Genomic DNA, 27,480 nt, shown 5'->3' with positions numbered 1-27,480 from the left:
AAAAGGCCACTTGTGTAACTGAATGTACTGCATCTATCTGCAAGTGCAACAACTATGACTACCACTTCTTATGCGTTCATTCCAATCACCTCTCTAACTGCATTCAGCATTTAATTCCAGAGCTGTATCCTGCATGGTTTACTCTCTTTCTCGTCATCTGTATGACGTCATATAGTACTATGTCATCTCTCTGTGTCATGTGTCAGCTGATAGCTGCATTTTCTGCACCTTAGTGGGACAGCATGCTAAAGCATGTGTGCAATGTTAGCTTAACTGGAGAGGGGATAATAGTAGTCTGTATATCATGGCGTGCTGTAGTGCTTGACTACAACCTTCTGCACCAATTTGCGGACTGCAGACAGTTGCAGAGATACGGCTGTGCAGACGTGACATTTCCTCTTAAAGCTGTACCTGTGGATGAATAGTGTGTTGCCCTAAAGGGGATGCAAGCATATCGTAAAGCAATTTTACTAAATGTGGTAATTTGAGAAAAAAAAAATACAAAAGATTTTAAAAAAGCTGTCATGAAATAATTAGTAGAATTTTTTTAAAATCAGCGACAGCTTTTCTTTGTTCTGATTTCTGTTAAGCGGTTTCCTTGTTTTCGATAAGTTTGGTTCTGGATGGTGTGTGTTGGTGGTTGTGTGCTTCGAGGTGTTTCTGGCGTGTGACACTGATCTGAAATGCCTGGCAGTGTTTCACAGCCGTGGTTTCTGTTTGATTTTTTTTCATTTGATTTTTATTTTTTGATTTGAGGAATGATATTTGCATCCCCCATCCTCTCTGTCTTTTATCTAGACTTTTTCTCTTTCTGTACTCGTTCTTGCTCCATCCATCATTTCTCCATCACTGCTCACGTACAGTTAGATCCAATGTAGGCAAACGGTCAGATGAATGTTGTACGAGTGTATTGCATCTTATTGTTCGTTTGTTTGAAGAACTGCACATTTGGATGGACTGTTCACTCGCTGTCTCTCTTCTCCACGTCATGTGTGTGTTTTTTCTGTGTGTTTTCATGTGGACTGGCTCCTCCTTCTGCATCCCTTTTATATTTCTGTCCTTTCTCTGTTGTTCTCTCTCCCTCCTCTTCCTCCTTTTTTCTGTATGATGTGTATTTGATTGGGAGGGCTGCCGACCTTATTTGATTGGTCTCTTGCTGCATCTGATGCTTGCTGACTGGCTAGTTTTGCTCACCTCTGGTGATGTGATGCGCTCTTGATTGGCCGTGTGTAATTTGTGTATGAACTCTTCGATTGATGTTTTTTGCATTGTGTTCAACTGATGAATCTGCCGCTTAATTCACCTTCTTTTTCCCTCCTTTTTTTTAAGGTAGCAAAATAATGGTCTTGGATTTCTTTTTGAATGCCTTTGATCTCAGATATTTTGTTGTTTTCTTTGTTCTGTGTGCCAATGGTTGCATTGTTTGCGTGCAAAACTGCCTGACTACTCACCAGGATCCTTGTTTTCAATGTCTTTCTCCTTCAAAAGAAGCGCATGCAACAAATACCATCGCTGCTCATCAACAGAATTAACCCCTGTCATAAGTACAAAACTGTGAAAAGTAAAACGACACCTCACTGAATATGAAAGCTCCAGTAATCATATGAAGTGTCACAGACAAAACTCAGCGTAACCTGACCTGTGATTGGACTGTGCTTGTGTCAACCATTAAAAGTGAATGAAATGAGCCTCTGATCACTTTCTTTGGTGTCCAGGTTAATAACGCCACAGCCAGAGTGATGACAAACAAGAAGATGACCACGCCGTACTCGAACGGAGAGGGCCTTGCGGCACTGCCATATGGTAATGCATTTTGCACGGTTGGACCAGAGAGAGGGGGCAGAAATTATTGTCACTAAATTAAAGCGGCAGACACTACCCCCACCCCCTCCCCAAAGAAACAAACAACATGCAAGAATGAGTAAATGTCGTGTGAACCCTGGCTGCCCGTCGCTTCTGTGACACGTTTCTGTTTACATGTTGTTGTCAATTTTCTTTATTATAGCTGGATGGAAGCTGAGTCCTATGGTTGGAGGCATTTACAGTCCTGAGCTCTATACAGGTAAGAAAGCCTTCCTTTATTCTTACCTGACTGATACCCAGCAAACATTGCTTGCATGTCTCCCAAAACTGATCACAATAAGAGGTCAGGCCAAACTTTTCTGATTTTTACAAAGTGCAAAACACGGTTCAGATTATTTATTTATTTATTTATTCTTAACAATGACAGCTAATTTAGCTAGCACATTGTTGTGTGAATGTCACCTCAACATCTAATGACATCTTTTTTTAAATAGTTAAATAGATACCCAAATTACATTTCACTTGTTACCGGAAGAACTTGATGCATCACACGCTTACACTTCTCCCCTCGCTGTCTGCGATGTCAGCATCTTAAACTCAGGAAGGAGTGCTACTACTGACACGTGAAATCAATTAGCTCAGTGGGAGAAGTGGTGGACCCGAAAGTGTGAGATTGTGAGTTTGAGTCACTGTTGAGGTGTTTTGTTTTTTCTTTCCCATTCTCTCTCCTTTTTCATTGAGAAACATGTTTTCATGTAGATTTTTTTTTTATCTCATCTGGGAATAAAATTCCTTGAAAAGGAGAGCGATGCAAAACAAAATTCTCAAAACTCTTACAAGGATATCCAGGTAACGTTGAGGTGACCTCAAACTGGCGTTATGGTAACTTCTGCGATGTCAGTTGAATTTTTTTCCCGGGGGACTATTATTCAGTCGTGACTAGACATCTAGAAAATACCGCCAGCCCGAGAGTTAGTCTACATCGAAAAGTTTGCTGCGTATTGAAGAAAAAAGAAATGCAAGGATTACTCAGCGTGCTGTTCCAGTATTTTACAGCTGTTTGACATTTATGCTTAAAAATGAAGGTGCAATACTTTCTGTGTGTTAGATAGATTTATAATAGATGTTGATAGGTCATCTTTAGTTTTTAGTTGAATTTGAATACATCAGTTGAACTCTGGGGAGTTATAGCAAGCATTTGCTGCTTTTTATTGATTTGTAGGACAAATGATTGTGATTTCAGTCAATCTAAATGTTTAATCGACATCAGTAAAAATAAACCGTGTTTTAATTCTGTCTCTCTTGCTCTCAGTACCAGGGTTTCCGTACCCAGCAGCAGCAGCAGCAGCAGCTGCCTCGACCGCTGCAACCTTTCGAGGCGCTCACCTCCGAGGTCGTGCTCGGCCAGTGTACAGCGCAGTCAGGGCCGCTGTCCCACAGCCTGCCATCCCCACCTATCCTGGGTAAACACACTCAAAAATAACAACACCGCTAATAGTGACGATGATGTCACAGATCGGATCAATCGTCTTCTTAGAAGCATGGCTGCACTTTTTATGTAAAAAAATAAAAAAATAATGCATGCTGTGTGTTTGAATATAATTTTTTATTGAGAGTTGACATTGATGGTTGGCTGAGCTGAAATACCATTTCCTTGTAAGTCCAAAATGGTAATGATAGCTACATTGAGTAGTTTTTTCAATGTTTAATAAGCAGCCGAAGAAACAGTAGTATCACTTTGAGGCATTTGCATACAAAGAGGTGGTATTTTTGTCCTGCATGTTGCACGGTGTGTAATAATCTCACCCTTCTTTCTCTCTTCTCTCTCTCACAATCTGTTTGGCACCGTTTTCCCATCTTTCCCCCCTCAATCGTCACTCTTCTTTGTTGTTTTCTGCACTGCCCACATGGTGGCGCATCACACCATTTTTTTTCCCCTTTTGTTTCGTTTTGTTTGTTTTGACTTCCCACCACCGCTCCTTTTTCTACTCTCTATCTGTCCTCCCCCCTTTCTCCTGTATTATCTGTTTCTCTCTCAGTGTGATGGCCTATCAGGATGGTTTTTACGGTGCAGCTGATCTCTATGTAAGTACGCCTGCCTCTCCTCCACTGCCTCCCTCGTCACCTACCTTTCCCCTCCCCCTTGTTGCCTTGTGGGTTTTCAAGTGTGAAATGGCACGGATCAAACCCGTAGAGACGTGTACTTTTGAGTGTTTTGACTCATCACCGCTTGACATTTTACTGAAACTTAAACGAGGCCTTTGATTGAAATCAAAATTTGCACAGTCTCACATTCAACGCGCCAGCGTTCGCTTAGCTGTCCAGCACAACACGGCAAAACCGTGCACTCATTCGTGAGTAGACTCCTCTAGGGTTTGTCTCTGTGCATTTGTGAGTTAGTTTGTACCAATGTGATTACGAGTGTGTGCCTGTGTGTAATGGTGTGTGTGCGCGCGTGTGTGACCAGGTTGACAATAGATGTTTCTGTTCTCTCTGTAGACTAGTGTTTCAGGACATTAGTGGCAGATTGCCCCAGGTAGGGTTTTACACACTCTGTGTGAGAGCCAGTGTGCATCCTCCTCGTCTCCAATGACTGCGTGCTGCTAGACATTATTGACCATCTGAGATTGAAATGCCTTCTCTGTCTTCTTCTACTAACTCACTGGATTCTGACATGGGCGGAGTTGCGGAAGGGGGAGGAAAGAATGCAAAACACATTAGGAAAAAACAAAACCAAACGGCGGCTGGTCTGATATGTTTTTCTGTAAATTAAGTGCAGTATCCAACGGAAGTAGTGGAAAAGGGATCGAGGGATATACGTTTGGTCAGAGCTTGAAAAACTCGATTGAATCTGATCTATGCTGACACTTCAGCTTTCCATTAGTGTGCACACACACGCAGTGTTAAACACATTCATTAGACCACCACCAAATGTTTGGTTTATACCACAAGTGCCCTGAATTAACAGGATTTGTAATTAGCAAAATCATTTTTTATGTTTCTGTAATGGTTAATCTGCCAGTATGCACAAGCTCTTTAATTAAAATGATACTTTTAATGCTAATTATTGTTGTAACTAATGAATTAAAAATGTACTGTTTGACAGTAAAGGCAGAATAAAATAGTAAAGCTTTTTTTTTTTTTTAATTAAGCGGCTAAATTACAGGTATTTACTTGCATCCCTGAGCAGAAAAACATAGTTTTAGTGGTTTTAATGTTAAGCTTGATTAATTTCTGACCTCTTAGGATGCTCGGCTCCACTTTGGGTGTAAAAATATGAAATCGGTCTATTTGTCTAATAAACATAATCCTTAGTCTTTGAACAAGACTCATTTGTGTTTTCTTGTATTTATGACAGGTGGTCTAATAAATTTGTTAAGCCCTGTAGACCCGAACATGATCTTTTTGCTTCTTGTTGATGGAACAAACAAATGTTAGGCTTCATGTTTTAATCACTGCGTTTTGTTTTCTTTCTTTATTTTGTGAGAAACTCCCTGAAAATTGGGGTTGAATCGCCGTTGTCATTTTTGAGTCCGAACGCTTGTTCATTTTGTGAAACCTGCTTTTTAAATTTCACTTGAGCGATCGTGCACCGTAGCTTTCCGAGACGTCGCATTTCCTGTATTAACGAAGATTAAATAAGCTAAATAAGTAATACCCAAACCTGTGATTTGAGTACAGAGAGTACTCGCAGTTTTAAAGGGATGTAGAGAGAGATTTTCCTTCATCCAATTAGCAGATCATTCAGACCCCTTCCAGGAATCTCCCTATCTGTTTCACCTGTGGCATGCTAACTGAATCAATGTCAGCATGCAGACATACTTACAAGGCTGACTCCCCGCCCCCCATCCCGTGTATTTTCCTCCCAAATCTTCTCCTTTTATTTCTGCCAACCTCCCTTTTTATTCATCCTTTCCTCCTTTGACTGTTAAAGTAGACCTTTACTAAAGGTTCTTATCTAGTTCAGTACTTTCTCTTCCTCTTCATTTTTATTATTATCAGACCCTTCTTTTCTACTCTTATGTTCACTGTGGTTTCCCACCTTCCCTCCTATCCTTTTCCATCACCTCTACTTTCTCTGTCTCTCCTTCCCTCATCTTCCCCTCCTCCCCCGGTCCAGCCTTCCTCCCATAGCAGCAACTGTGTGGTCCTGAATGCAGGAACTGATTCCTTAGGGTAGAATGCAGTGGTGTGTGTTTCTTTCCTTATTTATTTATTTTTGTTTCCATAGGGATGTTTGGCCTAATACACTGTTTGTTCTGAATTCGGGAAAGCATGCTGTGTCTGTCAGTGATTGGTTGCTGGCCATGTGAGAGTGTGTGTGTTTGCCCTCTTTTTTTTCATTTTTTAAAATCCGACTGGCTGACTTGTCTTCTTACACCTGTAGTTTTATTTTTGTGTCTGTTCATCAGCTGTTCATCCAAACGTAGATAATGACACGATCATCCTGCCACTCCTTCCCCTTTCTTTAACTGTGTGTTTTTGGTAGGGGAACCGGGGTGGGGCACAGTTATGGCTGTGAACTCTCTCTCCCTTCATGTCTAACTCACTGTGGGATAGATGAAGGCGATTCAGAGCTACAAACGCTAAAAACAACAACAGCATTGTGTGCAATTAAGGGTATTTTTTTCCCCACATTAGCCATGAAGTGAGAGAGCCACACAGAGCCTGAGCTACATCCTTGTGAATGCTGTACTGCACCAGATTAGCCAGTTTTGCTGACTGACTGCTTGTTAATCTCTCGCTCTCTTCTCAGCAGTTTTTTTTCTCACAATGTAACACGTTAGATTCACTGCTAGTGTTTTTTAATAGTCTGCAGAGAAAATATGGCAAACTTTAAACAAGACCTTTCTCTTCTTTCCGTCCCGTCCTTCCTGCCCTTTCATTGCATCTCTTTTTCTCTCTCTCTCCTCTTTTCCTCTGCTCCACTCTTCCCCTCTTCTCTGTCCTCCACCTCTCTCGTCTCCATCGACTCCTCACAGGGTGGCTATGCAGCGTATCGATACGCCCAGCCGGCTGCAGTAGCAACGCCTGCGGCGGCAGCAGCTGCAGCGGCAGCTTACAGTGACAGGTGAGCGTAGTGTCCTGGACACTTTTTTATCACAATTGCTACTTTTGCGTAACTACATCGTGTCAATATCGATATATTAAAAACATTAAAATACTCTGGAAATACTGTGAACAGCAAGGCCTATCTCATGCACCAGCATCCTGAGGTTACATTAGCAACGTGAGCAAACTTTTACAGAAAAACCAGGCTTAGGTTGACAAAGCTACCTCCTGATTCAGAGCCTCAGTCACACGAGTAAAAATAAGACAGCAACCTTTTTACATCTAGGAGAAAATCTGCGGCTGAGTCTGTCTTATGGCAACGTTTCTGGGAGGTTTTGTTTCCTCGACGATCTCATTTTTGCAGAAAAAAGATAAGATACGATAAGATGACCTTTATTAGTCCCACAGGTGGGAAATTTGTTTTGTTACAGCAAAAGTGCAAAGTTATGCAGCAGATATTAGAAAACACTTGAATGCAATAAAATACAATAGAATAAAATAGAATAATATATACAATAGAATAAAATAGAAATACAAATACTATATACAATAGGAAAATATAAAAACACAACAATATAAAATATAAAATACAAAAACACAACAAAATACAAAAAATAACTGAAGTCAGATAATTTTATTTTACTGGATAAAACAGATATTTGCAAAGTTTAAATTTGAGGATCTATTGTACAGTTGAAAAAAAGTGATAAATTGCAATATTTATAATTGCAGTACTGAGCGTCTGGTGGTTCCCATGTCAGATGCATGTAGAGGTGATTGTTGTCATGCTTGTGTCGACTGGGACGCCCTTACAAAAGAGACTTTAAATCTGAGGAGTCATTTAATCCCGGTTAGGTAAAGGTTAAATACAAAAATGAACCTTTAGCTTACACGAAACGATGTGATCTGTTCTTAAACTTTTGCAGTGTCGTGTTTCCTGATCTAAAATACAGGGAAAAGTTTAACATTTTGTTGACGTCCTCCTCTGTAATTTGAACACTTTGGGTGGGCTGTATGTATGACACTGTTGTAGTTTCTAACAGCTAGCAGAAAAAATACTAATAAGATAAAAATTAATTTTGTGTGCCTAACTTTCTTCACATTTTGAGGTATCTTGGGCCTTCTTAAAAAGACACAACACTTGTTTCTCTCCTGCACTATGTCAGAATCATTTTGCAGCTAATCTAAATCAGCTTGTGTAACCCTTTCCCCCCCCTCATAGTTATGGACGAGTTTACACGGCAGATCCCTACCACGCTGCACTTGCCCCAGCTGCCTACGGCGTTGGAGCCATGGTAAGTCCACGTAGGGCGTGAATACTGTTTTGTGGTCTGTTCGCAAGAAAATGTCAATATTTTCAGTATTAATCAGTATTGTTTGAATATGTTATGTTGTAGTCACTGATTAATATGTATAATAGTGTTTATGCAACTAAGAAAGAGCCTGAATTAAGGAAAAATGAGCAGTTTTATTTTACCAATGTGTATCTGGCATAAGGGTTCTGTGTACTTTTATTAGGCTATGCGTACACCAGCAACTCGTGTTTGACAAATCAATTCGTTTTGGTCTTTTTCTGTGATGTATTGACGAAAATGACGAATCACAGCTTGAAACAACTGCAATTCTGACTCTAGTGAACGATTTTATTCACTAAGTGTTCCTTTTATTGCTTTGTAGGCTACGCTGTACAGGGGAGGCTACAGTAGATTTGCTCCCTACTAAAGACACTACATTTCCCAGGAGCTCCTCTCTTCCATTGAATTACTTTGAAAGAGCTCCCCCTGTTGTCACGGAGGTGGACTGCACCCAGTTTTAAAACGTGGACTTGACCACAAAGAAGATATTTCAGATCCCACCCCAGAGCAGTCCCACGTTTTCTTATATACGCTAATACAGAAATAGAGGAATGCTGTATTAAAGACTGAAGGATGGCCTTAATGTTAAAAAAAAAAAGAAGAAGAAGAAGAGAAAAAAATAAGACTTAAGATGGCCTCCTTCCCTATTGCACGGCTGTATTATAGTCTCCCCTTCTTATTCCCTCTGCACTCAGCAGCACAAGATTTGGGACAGAGCCCAGATGTTCTTCCAAAGGCTGCATGTGGATAACTGACACTTAAAACAGCCGTCACCCGTGTGCGTGTTTGTGTGTGTGTGAGTGCATGAAAGAGCCGAGCGTTGTGTGGCCTGCACACGCTCTCCGCTGAAGGAAAACATCAGGGCAGTAGGAAGAAAGACGGTGCGCAGAAAGAGCACCGAGAAAACATTCTGAACCAGAATGACGAGTCAAATGATAAAACCACCCACGGATGGATTTTATAATTCCTCCTCGACGTGGGCGGATAGTAAGGAGAGGATTTCCAATCCCGCGGTGTTCTTTCTGGCAGAGGGAGACTGAATGTGGCAGCTTGGAGAGATGATGTGACGGTTTATAACGCTATAGAAATCACGTCCGAAAGCTGAAGGAGGGAGGGTTTATTAGAGCTGTTCCTTACCTCAAGTTTTCTTAGTATGTGGAAATGGTAAACCTTTAAACTTAAAATTGTTATATGCAAAGAAATTAGTTTAGAGAGAAAAAAAAGTTACCAAATTATTATTATTAATGATATTTGTAATTGTAATTATTCTCATTATTACTCTTATAAAACCATTCTTATGTTTGAGTCAGCAGCCGCTGCTGTCATGGATTCAACAGTGAACCCTGGGGTTAAAAATCATTAACAAAGTACAAATATGCTGTCAGGTATATGAAAACAGCTTATATCCGTGCACGGGACTTCACCCGACACTACAAACATGGCAACACTACACAGAAGAAGAAGAAGGGGGGGGGAAAGGTTCCCGTTTAGTGGAGTTTACACCCAAACTAAACCCTGGGGTTCAAATAGTGGTTGGTCCTTTTAGTGTAGGAATATATTATTTGGATCCCCCTCCCCTCATATTCCATCTTTTGTAGAGTGTCCAGCAATGGATGAGTCTTCCTGAAACATACTTCTGTTGGTATTGTGTTTAAGATGCTGCAGCAGCAACTGCTGAGCAAGAGAGAGAGATTCAGTTAGTGAGTTTGTAGTAAATATTTAAATGCAAAACACAATTGTGCATATTTCTATTCCATTGTATTCTATATTTCCAAAATGTGGCTTTTTTTTTATTTTTGGGCTTTTGTTTTTGTTCCAAAGATTTGTAGAAAGCACATTTTTCTGCCGTATGTATAAATATATTATCTTTGTTATTGTTATTATCATAATCCTACAGCTGTTTTTATTATTTACTTTCATCTTCTGTGTTGTTCCTTGTCCTGTAAGGTGCAAGGACATTTTCAAGTGACTTTGTTTTTTCTCTTGGGAGTAAAGTTCTTCAGCTGGAAAGCATAGCTGGTTGGGGACAAACAAAGGTATGCGTGTCACACCACCAAACTTTTGTCCTTTTGGTTGACTATTCAGTCATTTTTTTGTTTGTTTGTTTGTTTGTTTGTTTGTTTGTTTTTGATTAATCATAGGATCTGCTAGCTTGACATTTATCATATTTCAAAATATACAGTAACACTTTTTTTTGTGTACGTGTGTCCATGTTTTGCAAGCGACTGAGCTATTTGGAATGAGTGAACATAGGCCTGTAGCACTTGAGTTAAAGCAGTCTGTATTGTTTTGGTTTGAAATCTTAATGATTCCTTACATTTCACTGGCTAAATCTGTCAGCTTGGCTACTCTGGATTTGTTTGAAAAAAGTGTTATCGCTCATACATGCACAGGTTAAGGTTCCTGGCGAAAAACAATTTGTCAGCATTGGGATATGAAGTTGTTTTTATCCATCTTCAAAGCTACCTTTTGTGTTTTCTGCTTCTCACAATCAGGAAAACATGCTTTTCATTAACATGCTTTTTTTTCTCCCTTTCTTTTAAATGTGCTGCTGTTGGATTTTCTCAAGTCATTTAGTGTTACTTTAAAAAAAAATCTCCATATTAATGTAGAATGTGCTTCAGACACTTTTAATTTTTCTTTTTTTTAAAAAAAGAAAAAAAAAAGGCACTAGCCAAAGATGCTAACAGTACCCAGCATGTTCTGGCTTGACATGTGCTACACAAAATACTCTAAGATGGACTTTTGGAGCCACTGAAGGCATGGACAAACCAGCATGAGCGATACTTGTCGAGTTATATATAAAAAAATAGTTTTGCATGAATCTTGTGTCTTTTCATATTTGATTCCTGAGCAGCAGAGCCCAGCTGCGTTCTTCTTTACCACTAAACTCCATGACAGGCAGCTAGCGAATCTAAGCTAGTTAACGCATCAAAGAGCACAGTGCTGTTTGGCAAAAAGGCCCGGTGACAAACAAAATGGCTGCCGCACAAATGACACGTGGCAGCTTCATTTTTTTTCCTGTCGTGGTTTTCTTGCCAGTGTATTATAGTAAACTATGTGGTCATCCTTCATAGTTGCTATGGTTTCTCAATGGACAGTCCCCTTTCCTCTGTCATGTCTGTATTCCCCCTTGACTGCCATTATGTTTTTTTGTTATTGAATGTCCATATAAAATGTTTTATATAAAAATGTTTTGTTGTGATTGAACTTCTCAGATTGTTTTTTTCTTTCTATGCATTATTAAAGTGGTTGAGTCTTATATTATAGTGCAGCTGGCAAACCCGGATGCAGATTGACTTTTATTGTCCACACTGGCCACTGCAAGCAAACTGTAACCATGATACTGTGTTCATGATAATAGGATGAACATGATGGTATCTACTATAAATAAGCATCATTATTTATTTCTACTGTCCAATCAATTTATTCCACAGTTTGTCACATTACCATCGCCTTATTTCAAAATGGAATTCATTCATTTTTCATCCCATAATGACAACGTGAAAAAAGTATTCACAGCCATCTCAGTGAAACTCAAAATTGAGCTCAAGTGCATCCTCTTTCCACTGATCGTCTCTCAGATGTTTCTGCAACTTGATTGGAGTCCACCTGTGGTAAATTCAGCTGATAGGACGCCTGTCTATGTAAGGCCTCGCAGTTGATAATGCATGTCTGACCAAGCCATGAAGTCCAAGGGATTATGTGTAGACCTCAGAGACACAATGTATCGAGGGAGAGATCTGGCAAACGCAACAGGAACATTTCTTCAACAGTGACAGTGGCCTCAGTCGTTTGGAGTTCGGAACCAACAGCATTTTTTCCTAGATAGGAAGGCCCTTTTACTAAGGTAGAAGGTCCTTAGTCAGGGAGGTGACTAATAACTAGGGTTGCCAACTCCCTGAAAAATAAATAAGGGACACCTCGTGGCCAGGGCCGGGCGACCCAATTGTCTTCACCCTTCCCAGTGTGGTGAATTTTCTAGCTCTTTTTTTGTGTGTGAAATTATTTTTTTAACCATTTGACTTGAATTTGATTTAAGTAGATGCATATTCTATTCTTTGTGATATGAACACATGTGAAACAAATGATCATTTAGCCATTTATTTTTAGCTCAAAATGACAACATTAACACGATAAAACAGGTCTCTTTCTTAAACAGAAGCCTGTCATGCTTAACTTTTGAGAATATAAGTAAATCTTTCTTTAAAAGAACTCTGTCCTGCTTAACTTGAAATAATAGAAAACAATAGAAAGAAAAACATTCTTGTAACAGTGCACATTTAGTGCATTTAGTACAATTGGCTTCAGTTGAGGTATTATTTCAGCTTTTCTAATGCTAATCAGCTGCTCCTGTTTGTAAACCCACTTGTTCCCATGATTACGCATCTTAACTCATCATCATTATTCATCTATGTATTACTTTTATGTATTAGTCATCAATTTGTTGTAATCATCTATCCTTGCAGTTGTTTATTACACAAAATAAATTATATTATCACACTTCTGGCCACATAGCGCTGATATTGACTGCACATGCCCATATTAACGTTTTCCAGCCAGGTGTTTTCCTTTTCCCATTCTTCCCTTTCTCTGAGGGGAACAAACATTGCTGCTCTAATGCTGGGCTTACACTGTGCAGTTTTAGGCCCATTTTGAGCCGATTTTGGCCTTCATCGTGTAGTATACGTGGGGTAACGAGAAGTGATTAACACCTCACGACCAGCTCCCGATCATCAATCGCTCGTGAGGGTCTCACCACAGCCGCTCACACTGCTCGCGCGCAAACACGTAAACGTTGGTGTAAAAGACGGAGCAGCACGGCTGTGCAGCGTGTGATCTGGACACAAGCGATGGAGGCACAACTTGTAGAACTTTGGAAAGCTCATCCGAGCCTTTTCGATGTGGCATCACAAAATTATCACGACCACAACAACCGTGAAAATAGTTGGATCTACATCGCTGCTAAATCACAGCCTGATCAATGTTTTTCATTAGCAATTTAGCAAAGTTGATGGTGGTGTGTGTGTCTGTGTGAGTGTAAGACGGAGAGAGAGCGCGACAGATTTTCTGTTATAACCTTCATTTTATGGAGGCACAGTGTGAGCACTCAGGTCGCATCAGAGCATCGGGCGGTATAGTGTGAGACCTGCATCGTGACCTACCAACTGCGAGTCAATCGTGCAGTTTGAGCAGGAGCTGAATAACGTGACTGAAAAAAATCGCACAGTGTCTGCCCAGCTTTAGGTGTACTGTCGTCCGAGACTTGCACCGCAGTGTCTGCGTTTGTTTCCCTGTTGGCCATGCTTCTTGTTGTGGTCATTTGTTGTCTTCCGGTATTTTCTCCGTAAGCGACCTTTCCTCGACCAATGAGATGAGTGGTAATCTGAATTGTCATACTCGTAAGTGTGCTGTCAGCTCATTGGTCACAAAGCAGGAGAGGGGCTGGGAATTATGTTTTCAAACAAAGCGTTAATTCCATTAAAAGTTATAGGCCACTTTTGATTCTCACTGTATTACGGGACAAAGTGCGTCCCTTATTAGCTCAATACGGGACGTGTACTTTTGTTTCGAAATACGGGACGATTCCGTATTTTAAGGGACGGTTGGCAACCCTACTAATAACCAAATGGTCATTCTGAACCTTCTATAAGGGTACCCATTTCTGCAGCACTTCATCAATCCGGCTTGTATGGTAGAGTGGCCAGACGGAAGCCACTCCTCACATAAAAGCCCAACGGGAGTTTGCTAAAAGGCAACTGAAGGTGTCTCAGACCATGAGAAACAAAATTCTGGTCTGATGAAATAAAAATTGACTTTTTTTTGATGTGAAGAAACCAGGCAACCTGGCCACTACCACCTATAGTGAAGCATGTTAGTGGCAGCATTATGCTTTTTGACAGAGGAGCAGTCAGGGTAGAGATGAATGCATGTACCAAGCTTGTAGCGTCATTCTCAAAAATACTTAAGCTTGTAATTGCTGCCAAGGTCCTTCAACAAAGTATTGAGTAAAGGCTGTGAATACTTATGTACATATTATATTTTTTGTTTTTTATTTTTAATACATTTTCAATAATTTCGGACAAACCTTTTCACTTTGGGATTATGGAGTATTGTGTGCAGAATTTGGAGGGGAAAAATAAATGTATCCATTTTGGAATAAGGCTGTAACATGACAAAAAGTGGAAAAAGTGAAGTACTGTGAATACTTTCTGGATGCACTGTACTGTAGGTGTATCTGTTTCCACCAGAAAATCCACATTCAACTTTTAGCTCAGTTTTGGTCACAAATAACTCTTGTGAATTGCATTTGCCACTGCCATTTCATTAGGTACAGCTGTTCAACTACTAGTTAATGCAAATATCTAATCAGCCAACCACACTGCAGCAGATCAGTGCATTTAGGCATGCACATAAGACCAAGAAGACCTGCTGAAGACATAGTTTTGGTGACAGATGGTCAAGATGGAATTAGGCTTGAAACAGCATAAAAACACTGATCCATTCTGTCTTGATGGTTCAGACTGGTGTTGGTGTGAGTTCACTCTTCTCAGATGGCCTGAGGAGTCCACAGATTTTAATCGACTAGAGGACCTTGGGGATGTGCTGAAGATTCCTATCAAGGATGTGCAGCAACAAATATGCAGCCAAAGGGGGCAAAATGTAGTCCAACCCAACACTAGCAAGGTATACCTATTAAAGTCTGGTCAGTGAATCCGGCTCTTCTCATCTGTAAACCCAGTAGTTTGACTGAAACATCAAAGCACTTGGAGAGACACACACAAATCAGACCTCCCATCGTTTGCTGACAAAGTCAAGTGACTTGTTAGCATGCTGATAAGGATTTTACACTGGATGAGTGTGCTAGAAGTAAAATGACACTATCACAGATTTTAATGACCAACGAAGAATTATTTCAGTTCATCCAATCTAGTTGAGGGCCAAGGAGCAAAGCCGGGTAACCATCTATTTTGTTTTTATGTTTTTTTGCACATCTTCTTACTTTTTTCTTTCTGCTATTAAACTCTATGTAGACTAAAGATATAAAATTCGGGTCACTGTCTGACCTTCAAGCACTCTCAAGCCCTTGAGTGAAGCTGAAGGTGGCTTTAAAAGCAAGTGTATTCTTCTGTTCTTTGGATAAAGCTGATCAAGCATGAGCAAAATTCTAGTTTCAATGGGCTGAATTTATTTCCCCCCAGTCACAAGATGAAGTGGCAGAGACCATCTTCAGATAAAGCCCCACAAATGTCTTATTTTCATTTTACAAAAACAGTGTAACTGTCCACAAGGTTAAGGTCATACCTCATCAATCCTCTCATCTATTCCCAGAAAGTTGATTGTTCATCCTATTTGTAGTGTTTTTAGTGGGAAAAAATGCTTTGTTCAAATGAACACAATTTACTTTCTGGGATTTCCTGTTATTGAGCATGCACTGAGACTCTTTCACCTAATAAACATTTTGACTCCATTTTGAAAAAGTGCAGGCCTTAAACTGGGTCTAGATTCTCACAGGCTAAAAATTTGCAATGAATTTTCACAGCTTACAGAGATAACCTTCAGACAAAACAGATGGTTTTGAGAATCTTCCACAGCTAATTTGCAGACCACTGAGGCTGATTTAGTAAATACAAGTGAGGAAAGTGGAGGGTTTTTTATTTGTTGTTGTTGATTTAATTTTTTAAATCACAATCAGAACAACCTGTGATTGTGCCCAAGTGTTTGGTTGGCAGTATTTGTGAAATACTTTGTTCATAACCTCAAATAGCAACCTGACAGTCATTGATATTACCTGGGAATCATAACAAAGGTCCATAAACAATGTTGTGCCATATCATTGATTCAGTGGATTACTGGATAAGTGAAAGCTTTAATCTTGTGTTGAACACAGGAAGAAAAGAAAAAAAAAAACGAGGATCACAAATATCCATGGAAAGCAGTCTGTGTGATCGATATCTATACATAAAATAATACATTTCTGTCTGTTTGTCTGTTTCTTTGTCCGCATACTACTCCTACATGATCAGGAGTCGAGCACCCAAACCCGACTTGCAGGCCCATCTTAGGCTTCATAAGGTTCTTATCTATATCAGATTTCATGACATAGCCACGTTGCCCAGCAACCACCTATCAAATAGCTATAAATGACCTATGGGAGCTATATAATTTTATATAATTTACGTTAACAAAACTAAATTTTTTCATCATATGTCATGAAACCATGAGGTTCCCTTGCACGAGTTTGTGATAATACATGTAACTAATGTTGAGATGTTTAAATCTCTGACGTTGTCTGGCTCGCATAAATGTTTGTTTTCTTTGATTACCTTAAAAGTATAGTATCTGTTCAAAAAGACACAAAGGTTTTTATAGGGGAAAGTATTTATTGACATAACTTCCATTCCTACATTAATAGCATGTGCAACATTACATTCATATTTCATAAAAATAAAAATATTTTTATTTATATATTCATCATCATCTGTACATTAAGAAAAAATAACTCCAAAGAGGTGGAGGACGGGTGGAGCGGAAAAGGCAGAAGAGAGAAGGTTTAGTGATGATGCAGCTGTGAGGAAACTTGCTTTCAACATATCTGAATGGTCTCTCAGAACAAACAAACCAGCACAAAGTACAATGGAGGGAGTTTGGAGGAGCAGGTTGACACACGGACACCTCAGTGAAGCATATATAAATAAATAAATGTACATAGAGCTATTTAATGTAATATATGATAGCTTTGACACATAGTTGGATCAACCTTGAGGATAGAAGGTTTTGTGTAATTTTTCCCAAACTACATATGGGTGTAACAACCACAATAAACTGCAAGTCGGGATTTGGGGAGGGGGAAAGCCTCCTGGGCTGTGAAGTGAAAGATAAGAGGACTGAGTGGAGGAAAATTAGTGCAGGGAGGTTTATAATTGAGGAAAGGGCACGGGAGGGTTTCTAGACGATTCCATATTTCGCCAGGTCGCTGAGCTCCATGTCCCCAAAGGCTTCCCATGGGCAGACCACTGTGAAGTCTGTACCGAGACCCTCCATGCCGGGGATGTCGTCTCCGAATCTAAAAAAAGCAACAAAAGTATGTCTTAACTCTTGACCTGCTTTCACTGTGTATCGTTTAATGAGTACTCAATATCAGGTGTGTCAAACACAAGGCCTGGGTAAGACTCCAGTCCAGCCCACTGGATGCCATCGAAGAATATGAAGGAGGGGTTAGATTTGGACTTTTAACTGTATTTTCATAAGTTTTACACCTTTTCCCACTGATACACACCTCTCCCATAATATACCAAAATAATGAAGTAATATAGAAACTATTAGTATATTTTATTATCTACAATAGAGATTTCTGAGTTTTAGAATGGGTAGTTAAACTTCCTTAGACACTTAAGATCAAAGTGGGGTGTACATGGCCCACGATGTAAATTGAGCTTGGCGTCCATGCTCTGTACTATGCAAAGACTATACTCGAGCAAGGATTTCATGTGTCAAAGAAAGCAGAAGAGTTCTGTGATTGAAATACTATCCCCTGTGATTGTTTAAGTATTGTGTTGCAAATGTTAGTCCAACAGTCGATGTAACTGTTTTGAAACTAGTTTAGCAAAAATAATCCAATCGATCACAAGTTTGATCCGAATACCCGTGAAATTAAATATTCACGAGCCACTGCTTTAGTCTTCAACACTGTTCTATTATAGGATGTGGCAATATGATTTTTAAATGTCATCCCTCAAGCTAAAATGGACTACTATCTCCTAACTGTCATGCGCTAGCTTTAATATTTAGTGCGGTTGGAGCGTGAAGTATTAGAAATGTTGTGCCGTGTCTTCCTCTCACCCCTTCTGGCCTGGTTTGGGGGCCTTGCTCTTGAAGGTACGGGCTGTCCTCTGTTTGAACTTGGGAGGTGCCTTCTTGTCAGCAGGTGCAGGTGCGTCTGCCATTGTTTATGATCTGAGAGAAAAAGAATAAACAGTTAATCACTTAATCTTGGTGTTTAAGACCATTCGTCGTCCTCCTCCTCTTTGATGATATAACACTTGCAGCTTAGATCAAATTATAAACCAAAGCTACCATAGCACCTTAAGCTTTGTTACACCATCAGTGGCTATTTTTACACCTTGACTTTTGAGTTCATGTGTGGTCAAGTTAACACGGCATATATTTAGAGACCAGGATTTCTGCTAATTCTGCTGTTAGACTGAAGGTTAACCTGCGTGGTGTAAATAATAAGCTCGGGTATAAGGGGATTTGACCTGAACAACAATTTCAGTCTACTTTAATCTGGTCTTTTCTTGGCTCAGTTGACTGTGTCATAGTTAAGCTCATCAGTGCTCCTGATTACAAATGTGCTTTGACCTCACTGATGGACTTTTGTAACAGCAAGCAGATTAACTCCTAAGTATCCCACCTTTATTCAACTTTTTATAATGTAGTTACAACACCTTGCTGCTTTTTATATATATATATATATATATATATATATATATATATATATATATATATATATATATATATATATATATATATATATATATATATACATACATATATATACATACATATATACATATATAACATTGCAATTGTGTACAAAAACACAACTACATAAATAAATTAATCATTTTAAAGAAACTAATTAATGAATATTTTTTATTTGGTTTTCCGTAAAATTTTAGTACAAATTAAATAAGGCTATAGTGACAGGTGTTATAACATGCTGAAATAATAAGACAAATAAAAGAGTTAAAAGGATGCCAGTGTAAATTAATTTTTCCTTTTGAAGGTTTACTTGAAGGTTTTTGTTTTTTGTATCAAGGGGAGCGATATATTTCATAGGTTTCTGTTAATTTCGACATTATTTGCAAACCCCCCCACAAATAAGCCTCCCTTGGCTGTCTTACACAATTAAAAAAAAACTTATAATGACTTTTTAAATGCTTTTCTAAACAGCATTTACAAAATTGAAAGCATAAAGAAGAAAAAAATGATGTAAAGAAGACATACAGTGCACAAACTTTAAACTATAAAGCTTGAAATGATCTTTTGGTTTTATTTTTTTAGAAATGTGTAAAATATATCTCCAAAATAAAGTTCTTAAGTGACTCTTACTCTTTAATTCTTCTCTTAGTAATCTTCACTGCAGAATGGAAAGTCAACCACAGCTGAGTGAAAGTCAGAGTTAGATCTTACCTGTTGTTGCAGTAGCACGGGTGGCTTCTGGATTATGCCTCTCTGGTCTGTTCGTGTTGTTGTAGTCTATGGCTTGCTCCCTGCTTATATACTCTCCCCTCTAATCCCTCTAACATGCTTATCCATAGCTTTTCTGTCCTATTTTTTTTACAGCACGGTCTAGATTTTTCCCTTGATTAGCTTAGGGAGTGGCCTCATATGTTCACCCTAATGCGTCTTGCCATATAAAGACATATGTTCCTTATATAATGAAGCACAGCGGAGAAGAGAAACTAAGAGGTTCATTCAATGATATTAACCTGTTTGGGGCTTGATTCTGACTGTCAATAGAGGAATATTTTCTGGTAGATGCATTTTACCAAATACCTTTTTGTTAATCTACATAACAGTTGAGCTTGAAATCATAATCAGCTGATCGTGATCATTCTTAATTTGAAAAACAAACAAACAAACAAACAATAAATTTGACCAAAAAAATAATAATAATAATAATCCAGTCCTGCCCAGAGCTTTTAGGCACTTCTTCCAGTATTAATCAGATAATTAAATTTAGGAAAGCCCCAGAAAAGCTGTACAGTAGCCTTAAAGCTCAGATTTTCTTTCTTTCTTTCTTTCTTTCTTTCTTTCTTTCTTTCTTTCTTTCTTTCTTTCTTTCTTTCTTTCTTTCTTTCTTTTTATTGCCTTACATTAACTGTAAAGACAGCATTAGTGTGTTACTACCTGCAGACCACACCTGTCACATTGGTAATCATTCATTTAAAGGTCTACATACTGTACCTAGGCACAGTTCATGCCATGTGTTGAAGGATTAAAAGCTGAATAGCTAAGTGTTCTTTATTTGTCAGCATCTGATTCATCACCTGAAGAGAGTTCAGGGCACCTCTGCTCTTACATCACGTGGTGCTCCAGATCCTCTTGAAGCTATGTCAGGACACATTTGTTTACAAATATTATCTCCAATCCATGAAGAGGTGTAAAATATTAAATTTGGGTAAACAATGGTAGAAGAAATGATGGTTACCCCTTCAGTACAGTGAAGTCAGTGAAGGGATGCAAAATTTTACCCTCATAAATATAACCTCATGAAACACACAGGAGGGTGATGAGATTGTGCACAAAATAATTTACCTGTACTTGAAGTACAGGTGATAACAGGACTGAAAGAATGAAACACAATCAAAATGTATAAATAATTTCCTTAACTGTCACAATCTAATTTCCATATTTTCTTTTTTGTTCAGCATCGCAGCCTTTTGACGATCACAGAGCCACATTGAGATGTTTTGAACTTTGTGACATGAGGCGTCATCCTGCATGTGAAGCAGCCATCGCAAGATGTGTACAGTGGTGAGGTGTTCTGCTGCTGTAGCCCATCTGCCTCAAGGTTTGACCTGCTGTCTGTTCAGAGATGCTCTTCTGCGCACCCTGGACCCTGGTTGTAACAAGTGCTTATTTAAGTCACACTTGCTTTCATGTCAACTTGAAGCAGTCTGGCAATTTTTCCTCCAACCTCTGGCATCAGCAAGGAATGTTTTGGTTTACCCGAAGAACTGCCCACTGAATATTTCCTCTTTTTCAGGCCATTCACGGTAAACCCTAGAGACGGCTGTGTGGGAAAGTCCCACCAGTTTGTGATACTAATACTCAGACCAGCTCATCTGGCACCAAAAGCCAAGCCAAAATCCAGAGTTACTTAAATCACTTTTCTTCCTCATTCTTATGCTCGATTTGAACTTCATCAGATCATTCTGATCGCGTCGACGTGAATAAAATCACAGAGTTGCTGCCACATGATTTACTAATTAGATATCCATGTTAGCAAGCAGTTAAATAGGTGTGCCTAATGAAGTGGCAGTGAATATTCAGTAAATGATTGCATGATTCAGGTAGAAACTGATGCGTGTGGTGATCGATGGGTGATTGATTGATAATGTAGCTATGGCAGTTAGATAGACAGGTATCTTTCTCCATATTTAGATTTGTGTGTTAATCACTGTCGCCCGCTGCTGCCCGTGAATGGCTCCTCTGTAGTTTGCTTCAGTTTGCACATTTACAGGCATGTCTATCTTGAAATACACCTTGTATTTATATCTCACTATCCTTTATCTCCTCTATTTGTGGCTGAGCTGGTTCAGAATAGGGCAGAGCTGGCACATCACAGAGCGAACATCTGAGTGGATTAGCAGCTCGGAGGACTTTAAAAACGGGTCGTCAGTCTGAGAGAGACACCACAAGTGAGAAAACGACAGACTCGCCAGACAGCATCAGAAAAACTCTTTGAGACTTTGAACAAAAGGTGAGATGAAACTGCAATTTTGTCAGCTCTTGTGCGAGGAGTTTAGGCTATTATTGCTTTGTATTACCTCAGATTCTTTTCTGCTTTTGTAACTACATCCTCACAGCAGAGAAAAACAGAGCACTGGCTTTACAGCTTTTCTTTTCCTTCCTGAGTATCACGCCTGAAATGGAGTTGAAATGAGACATTTCATAAGAAGCAATGCTTTGTGATGGCCTTTTTGTAAATACTGCTCAAGGCACTGTTGGATTGGATTTGGGTGAACTTGCTGGTTGAGGATTTTATTTCCAATGGTTAATGCAGTCATAATTTAGTGATTTGCTTGGTTGTTTGCAAGCCTGAGTGTGAAATATAAGTGTTTCCAGAAGGGATGTGCAATGACTCCTCTGTAAAGAGGAGATTATTGATTGCTGTAGCCGAACAAAGAAAAGAGGCAAATTCAGTTTTATTTCTATAACAACCTTTAGCACCAAGGCACTGGAACTGGTTTATGTAAGACAATAAAAGGCATGAAGAAACAGCATAAAAAAAGAAACCCACAGAAAGTGATTCACAAAGATAGAAGAATAAGCAAAACACATGCTGAGAAAAAGAAATTACAAGTTCTCCTCCAATAAATCTGAATTGTTAGTGGTATCTTTGCAGGAAATCAACATATTACTGTTATTTTTTAACCTGTTTTCTCTTTCAGGAACCAAACACAATGGCAGACGTCGCAACTCCCGTTGACAAGAAAGCACCTCCCAAATTTAAGCAGAGGGCCGCACGCACCTTCAAGAGCAAGGCGCCCAAACCGGGCCAGAAGGGGTGAGATGCTTTCTTTGTTTTGTTTTTAACATCACACGTGCAGCTTTTCTTCCATAACTTTGTCTTTCTTTCTGCTGGTTTTGCTCATCAAAGCTTGTTGTTTCTTCCAATTAGATTTGGAGACGACATCCCCGGCATGGAGGGTCTTGGCACAGACTTCACCGTGGTCTGCCCATGGGAAGCCTTTGGGGACATGGAGCTTAGCGACCTGGCGAAATATGGAATCGTCTAGAAACCTCAACTGTTTTCTTGGACCGAGTCCTCCTGTCTCTCACCTCACAGCCCAGCTTTCCTTCTCCTTCCCAAAATACCCATCCTCATATTCATTGTCCCTCATGTAATTTGAGATACATTGCACACAAATTGATCAGCTAGCAAAAACATTGCAGCATTTAGCTGTTTTTCTTCTTTTTTCCCCCCTGTTTACCCCTCATGTGGTCCTACTGTCAATTAAGCAGCTAGAACTCTACGACCTGCACAGAGGAGGCAGATTTTGATGTTTTAGAGGTTTGACCTGAAAACAAACCCCCTCACACTCTCTTTTGTCTCATGCACTTTGTCACCCAACCCTCCCCCCACTTTTCCACCAATGCTCCATCGTCCTTTCCTACTTTTCCTAATCCCCAGCTTCTCTTCATCTCCTGAACCCCTCACTTTCATCTCTAATAACCCATGCAGAGAAAAAATAATATAAAAATGAATAAAAGACAGTTTGATATCTGTGATATCTTTGGACTGTTCTTCTTAACTCATCTACCACCTCTGCTCGCCAAAGCTGCTGATTAACATTGCACAGTCTATTTTGTGTATTAGCAAATTTCCCTTGTGTTTGTGTGTTTGTGCTTTTTTTTCATTATTATAATGAGAAAGTCTATAATTCACAACCCGCCTGAGTGAATTAGATAAATCCTATATTTTCTCAGTAAATGGAAATATTTTTAATGAACTCAATAAATGAGAATATTTTCCACTAACTACGTGTCTTTGTGACTTAGCTCATATTAACACCGAAGGGTTAATTTAGGATTTTGCACACAGCAGTACAATAACCACAGACTCTGGTCTGATTCATTTGCAGGGTATAAAACGGTAAAATCCACAGTTATTAACTCAAATTGTTTTAAAAATAAAAAATAATAATAAAATAAAACAAAACCAGCTTCAGGGATAAATTGTGAGCAAAAAATTGAAGACGAGGAGCGTAACTGAATATACTGTTTCCATGGCAACCAGACCTACTTATTCACAGAAGCAGTCTTTTGTTTTTTCTTCACCAGTGCAGAGAAAGGTTTGATAAATGAACACTGCAGCAAAGGTCGTGTTAGGTTAGCCGATCAGCATCAATTAGGCCGTGCTTACTAACGGCAGATAAAAACTAAAACGCACGTGTGCAAACAAATTAGTTTGCTTTTTTAATTTTTTACAGATTAATATTAATTTTATTTATAAATATTAACACACAAATCTGAACTGGATAAGCAGAAGGGAAAGGATGGATGGGTGGAATTAACACTTATGCGTTATTGGGTCTTTCATCCAGAATGGGATGGTATCCTTTTATTGGTCAAACAAGAGGAAATAGAGTGTGGTGCAACAGTTTAGGTTAACAAATACCACAAATAGCTTTTAGAATAGAGAATTGAATAATCCTTTAATTGTCCCACAAGGGGAAATTTGGTTGTATCAGCAGCAAAAAAACCCCACACACATACAAAAAAGAACAGGACACAGAACAGAAAACACAATTTTTACATATTTACATCATGGACAGTAGTTACCAGAGCAGAGTACAGTACAGTTGTTAAAATTAGCGTACAGATAGTGTGCAAACAGAGCAGGATACTGAAAGATGTTTAAATAGTTAAGAATATTTAGAATAATTAGAAAAGTGCAGACTGTGTATTGTACCTGTGCATTAAAAAGTAGACATGTAACTTCCAATAAGTTAGTGTATATATAAGCTGAGAAAAGTAATGTGCAGTTATAACAGTAGAAGTTGTTACAGCACTGATGTAAACATCTGTGTTTGTTGGGAGCAGTTTTGATTGTACAGTCTGACAGCTGCAGTCTGACACCTGCTATTTCTCAGGTAACTTCATACACATTGTGGCACAAATTAACAAAGATATGTAAATGAAATCTATAATTTATATGAGAATGCTTCACCTGTAAAACAAGAGCACACTGAGCACTGCACAGGTAGGCTGCGTCAGGTATTTAAGAGAGCCTGCCTCAGTTCCTCTTTCTTTCTTTCTTTCTTTCTTTCTTTCTTCTTTCTTTCTTTCTTTCTTTCTTTTCACCGTACATCCATTACCATGACATACTGCATGACAAATTGGTTAGTGAAACTTTTATTAATAACACACGAACAACAACAGTAAAATGGTTAATTTGTTGTTGTTGTTTAAATACAGTTATGGTTACACACACTCTCTCCCCACCTCCTTTACTTGTAATTTTAACTTTAACCTTTTTTCTCTATTCTGATGCTCGGTTTGAACTTTAGCAGCAACTTGACTATATCTATATGCCTGAATGCAAGGAAATCCTGCCATGTGATTGGCTGATTAGATATTTGTGTTAATGGGCAGTTAAACGGGTATTCCTAAGTGACTGGTATATTTCACACATTAGAAATTCTGTTAATAGGATGTTGTGTCAGGGTTTTGTCTGTGCTCATGGAAGACAGAAATAGTTTTTAAAATGACTTAAGCGTGTCTACTTGTTACTTAATTACACTGTATTCTGAGCAGCATTTAAGCTTCTCAGTGCGACTTTGCAGTGCAACATTTTGCTGCTTGCGTGTGTCTGGTGCTTTTTGTTGGTGCCAGTGACAGTATGTGTGAGGCCTCCGGATACTAATGTGCTTTTGTGTCACTGCATCAATTAACTGTTCGAGCCTCTGAACTGTGAGCAGACAAAAGGGACACTGCCTCGTGTAATGAGGCATAAACATAACAAACATCAGTCCAAAGCCTTTGGCCAGTTCATTAAAAAGAGGGCCTGCAGCAGAGACACGGCTATTTGACCACCAGAGCTTTAGTCTGCAACAAAACTGATCTCATCAGAAGCGGAGTATGGGTTAGTCACTGTGAATATGAATGAATGAAAGTAGTAAAAATAAAATGGACAAAACCTCAGCAAGTTAAAAAAACTACTAACTTTACCTGCAGCAATAAATGATACATTTCTAAAATTCGAATAATTTTCAAAGCCTTGATGCGTTTAAAAAAAATCCATGAATTTACATGAACATTAGGGGAAAGTCTGCAAACTTTGTGAGCTAGAACTTCTTTAAAGTGCCACTGGGCAAAATATTCAAGGTCTTTTTGACAGTCAAGTATTTTTTAACATTCAAGCATTCAAAGAGAATTAGAAAAAGAAAGCACTAACAAACAAAACTGTGTTACTCGTAAAAGGCAAATGTGAGCTGTTTAAAGACAGCCATGTAAGATAATTAAGTCTTAATGGTGTTAATTGTTTTAAGCTTTGTCAGTGTGGCTTCCAGTTCGCCTTAAACTGCTTTTTCAAGTGCAGCTGAGTGCACCTTAAGTTGCTTTTTATAGGGGGGCTCGATGCAGGCGCAGCTGCATCATCAGCATCAGCATCGGGCGACTGTTTCAGGTGTTGTTAATGAAATAAAAGCAAGTTTCTGAATTACGTCTTACAACATTTTTTGGTTTTGCATTTGTTAAGCTCAGCTAAGCTCAGAGTGTATTTATAGTTACGTGGAGCAAAAATATCCTCTACTGTCTTTTTTACAGGATTACACTCACACACAGTCTGTGCAGTGTACAGAGTACACCTTGTTTTGTGTTCTCATTAAGAATATATTATTGCTGAATCTACAGATGTAAACTGCAAACTGCTAGTGTTCAGTGAACCTGACAATGCAACAAAATTTAGCCTCTAAATGCCCTGAAGCATGGACAAAGACCACCATATGCAATATGATGCATTTGGCACTAATGGGCAAACCTGAAAGTGTCTGCTGCATCAATTTATTTGATATATGCAACAAAAATATGAACGATTCTCACTGCTGCAAGATCATATACCTGAGCCACAACCCTGTCAGTCAAACTGCTGCCTACTTCTTCCACAAAACTGAAAGGAGGAGCATTGTATCCAGAAATGTCCCCAAATTTCTAGTTTTTGAGTGCTACAGGCAACTGTTGGAAGCAATAGTTTGCAAGTGTATTAAGAAGCAAATCTGTCACAAACTGCAACCTGTACATCCAAGAATCACCCCCACTCCCCCAACTCTATATGTATACTGTTAAGTTATTGAAATGACACAGTCTCCCAGTGCCGGGAGTACAGGAAGGGCATCCAGCATAAAAATCTGTGCCAAATCACATGTGCAGATCCATCCACTGTGGTGACCCCTTAGACATGCTGTTTGCATGTTCTCCTGTTTCCATGTTGTTTCTCTCCAGTTGCCTCCCGGATGCGCTATGATAGCTGAGATGGGCTCCAGCTCCCCCACGAACCTGAGTTGGGTAAGCAGAAGAAAATGGATGGGTGGGTGGATGAACCACATGAAAAGCAGGGACTATTGTGGAGGCAGTTATCTTAAACACTTTGTTTCTTCCCAAATTTGATCTGCAGGGCTGGAATGCAGAAGGTAAGAACAAGTGCAGTGAAAAACCTGGAACCTCTCAGGTGATTCATGCTATGTACTAATCAGCAGTTCCCCGTTTGTCACTTTGTTCTTTGGTCTGGCATGAAGGCGTGACTCTTCACTCTGTGACCAGACGAGCTGGCAGCTTTCGTGGCTGTAACGAGATTGGAGCTCGTCCATGTGGGTCAGAGGTTTGTGGCCAAAGCTTTTTACAAGCAACACATTCATGTAAAAACTGGGACTTTTTCACTTAAATTAAGGTTTTTATGTATTAATATTCTGGACACATGCCAACACACATTTTTCTCAACCCTCAATTTGATTAAAGTTTCAAACTTGAAGAGCAC

The 27,480-nt window shown here is 39.2% G+C and overlaps 3 protein-coding genes across 10 annotated transcripts in view; 2 read left to right on the top strand and 1 right to left on the bottom strand.

Annotated features, from left to right (window-relative positions):
• rbfox2 (RNA binding fox-1 homolog 2) overlaps window positions 1–11,420 on the top strand; it is a 43,390-nt gene extending 31,970 nt beyond the window's left edge. For 5 of the 8 annotated variants that reach the window (XM_085277063.1, XM_085277060.1, XM_085277059.1 and 2 more), the window contains 7 exons: window positions 1,716–1,803; window positions 2,006–2,062; window positions 3,116–3,266; window positions 3,843–3,888; window positions 6,786–6,874; window positions 8,078–8,150; window positions 8,533–11,420. In XM_085277063.1, the coding sequence (XP_085133189.1) occupies window positions 1,716–1,803; window positions 2,006–2,062; window positions 3,116–3,266; window positions 3,843–3,888; window positions 6,786–6,874; window positions 8,078–8,150; window positions 8,533–8,577 (549 nt within the window). In that variant the 3' untranslated portion in view covers window positions 8,578–11,420. Of the gene's footprint in view, window positions 1–1,715; window positions 1,804–2,005; window positions 2,063–3,115; window positions 3,267–3,842; window positions 3,889–4,302; window positions 4,340–6,785; window positions 6,875–8,077; window positions 8,151–8,532 lie in introns of those variants that run through there. The other 3 variants (XR_014892742.1, XM_085277061.1, XR_014892743.1) reach the window with 3 other exon arrangements.
• A 5,154-nt stretch (window positions 11,421–16,574) lies between these two features.
• Window positions 16,575–19,526, bottom strand: LOC146572721 (retinal cone rhodopsin-sensitive cGMP 3',5'-cyclic phosphodiesterase subunit gamma-like). The gene is made up of 3 exons (XM_085277057.1): window positions 19,407–19,526; window positions 18,054–18,167; window positions 16,575–17,277 (listed from the first exon to the last, which is right to left on the bottom strand). The coding sequence occupies exons 2-3, from the start codon at window positions 18,155–18,157 to the stop codon at window positions 17,160–17,162; spliced, it is 222 nt and encodes a 73-aa protein (XP_085133183.1). The 5' UTR covers window positions 18,158–18,167; window positions 19,407–19,526; the 3' UTR covers window positions 16,575–17,159.
• Window positions 19,527–21,548: 2,022 nt separating this feature from the next.
• Window positions 21,549–23,234, top strand: LOC146572720 (retinal cone rhodopsin-sensitive cGMP 3',5'-cyclic phosphodiesterase subunit gamma-like). The gene is made up of 3 exons (XM_085277056.1): window positions 21,549–21,702; window positions 22,394–22,509; window positions 22,624–23,234. The coding sequence occupies exons 2-3, from the start codon at window positions 22,406–22,408 to the stop codon at window positions 22,739–22,741; spliced, it is 222 nt and encodes a 73-aa protein (XP_085133182.1). The 5' UTR covers window positions 21,549–21,702; window positions 22,394–22,405; the 3' UTR covers window positions 22,742–23,234.
• The last annotated feature ends 4,246 nt before the right edge of the window (window positions 23,235–27,480 follow it).

This window comes from Mchenga conophoros, linkage group LG6 (assembly GCF_057382185.1).
Source record: "Mchenga conophoros isolate Kocher_MC1m ecotype Shallow Benthic linkage group LG6, M_conophoros_male_GT1.1, whole genome shotgun sequence".
Taxonomy (NCBI): Eukaryota; Metazoa; Chordata; class Actinopteri; order Cichliformes; family Cichlidae; genus Mchenga; species Mchenga conophoros.
This window is presented reverse-complemented; position numbering and strand designations above follow the sequence as displayed.

What these genes read in the sequence shown, in the direction of transcription:
- LOC146572721 (XM_085277057.1), bottom strand. Translation starts at nt 18,157, where the DNA reads ATGGCAGACGCACCTGCACCTGCTGACAAGAAGGCACCTCCCAAGTTC. An exon ending in CCCAAACCAGGCCAGAAGGG is followed by an intron (nt 17,278 to 18,053) that starts GTGAGAGGAAGA and finishes TGCTTTTTTTAG; the next exon opens with ATTCGGAGACGACATCCCCG.
- LOC146572720 (XM_085277056.1), top strand. Translation starts at nt 22,406, where the DNA reads ATGGCAGACGTCGCAACTCCCGTTGACAAGAAAGCACCTCCCAAATTT. An exon ending in CCCAAACCGGGCCAGAAGGG is followed by an intron (nt 22,510 to 22,623) that starts GTGAGATGCTTT and finishes TCTTCCAATTAG; the next exon opens with ATTTGGAGACGACATCCCCG.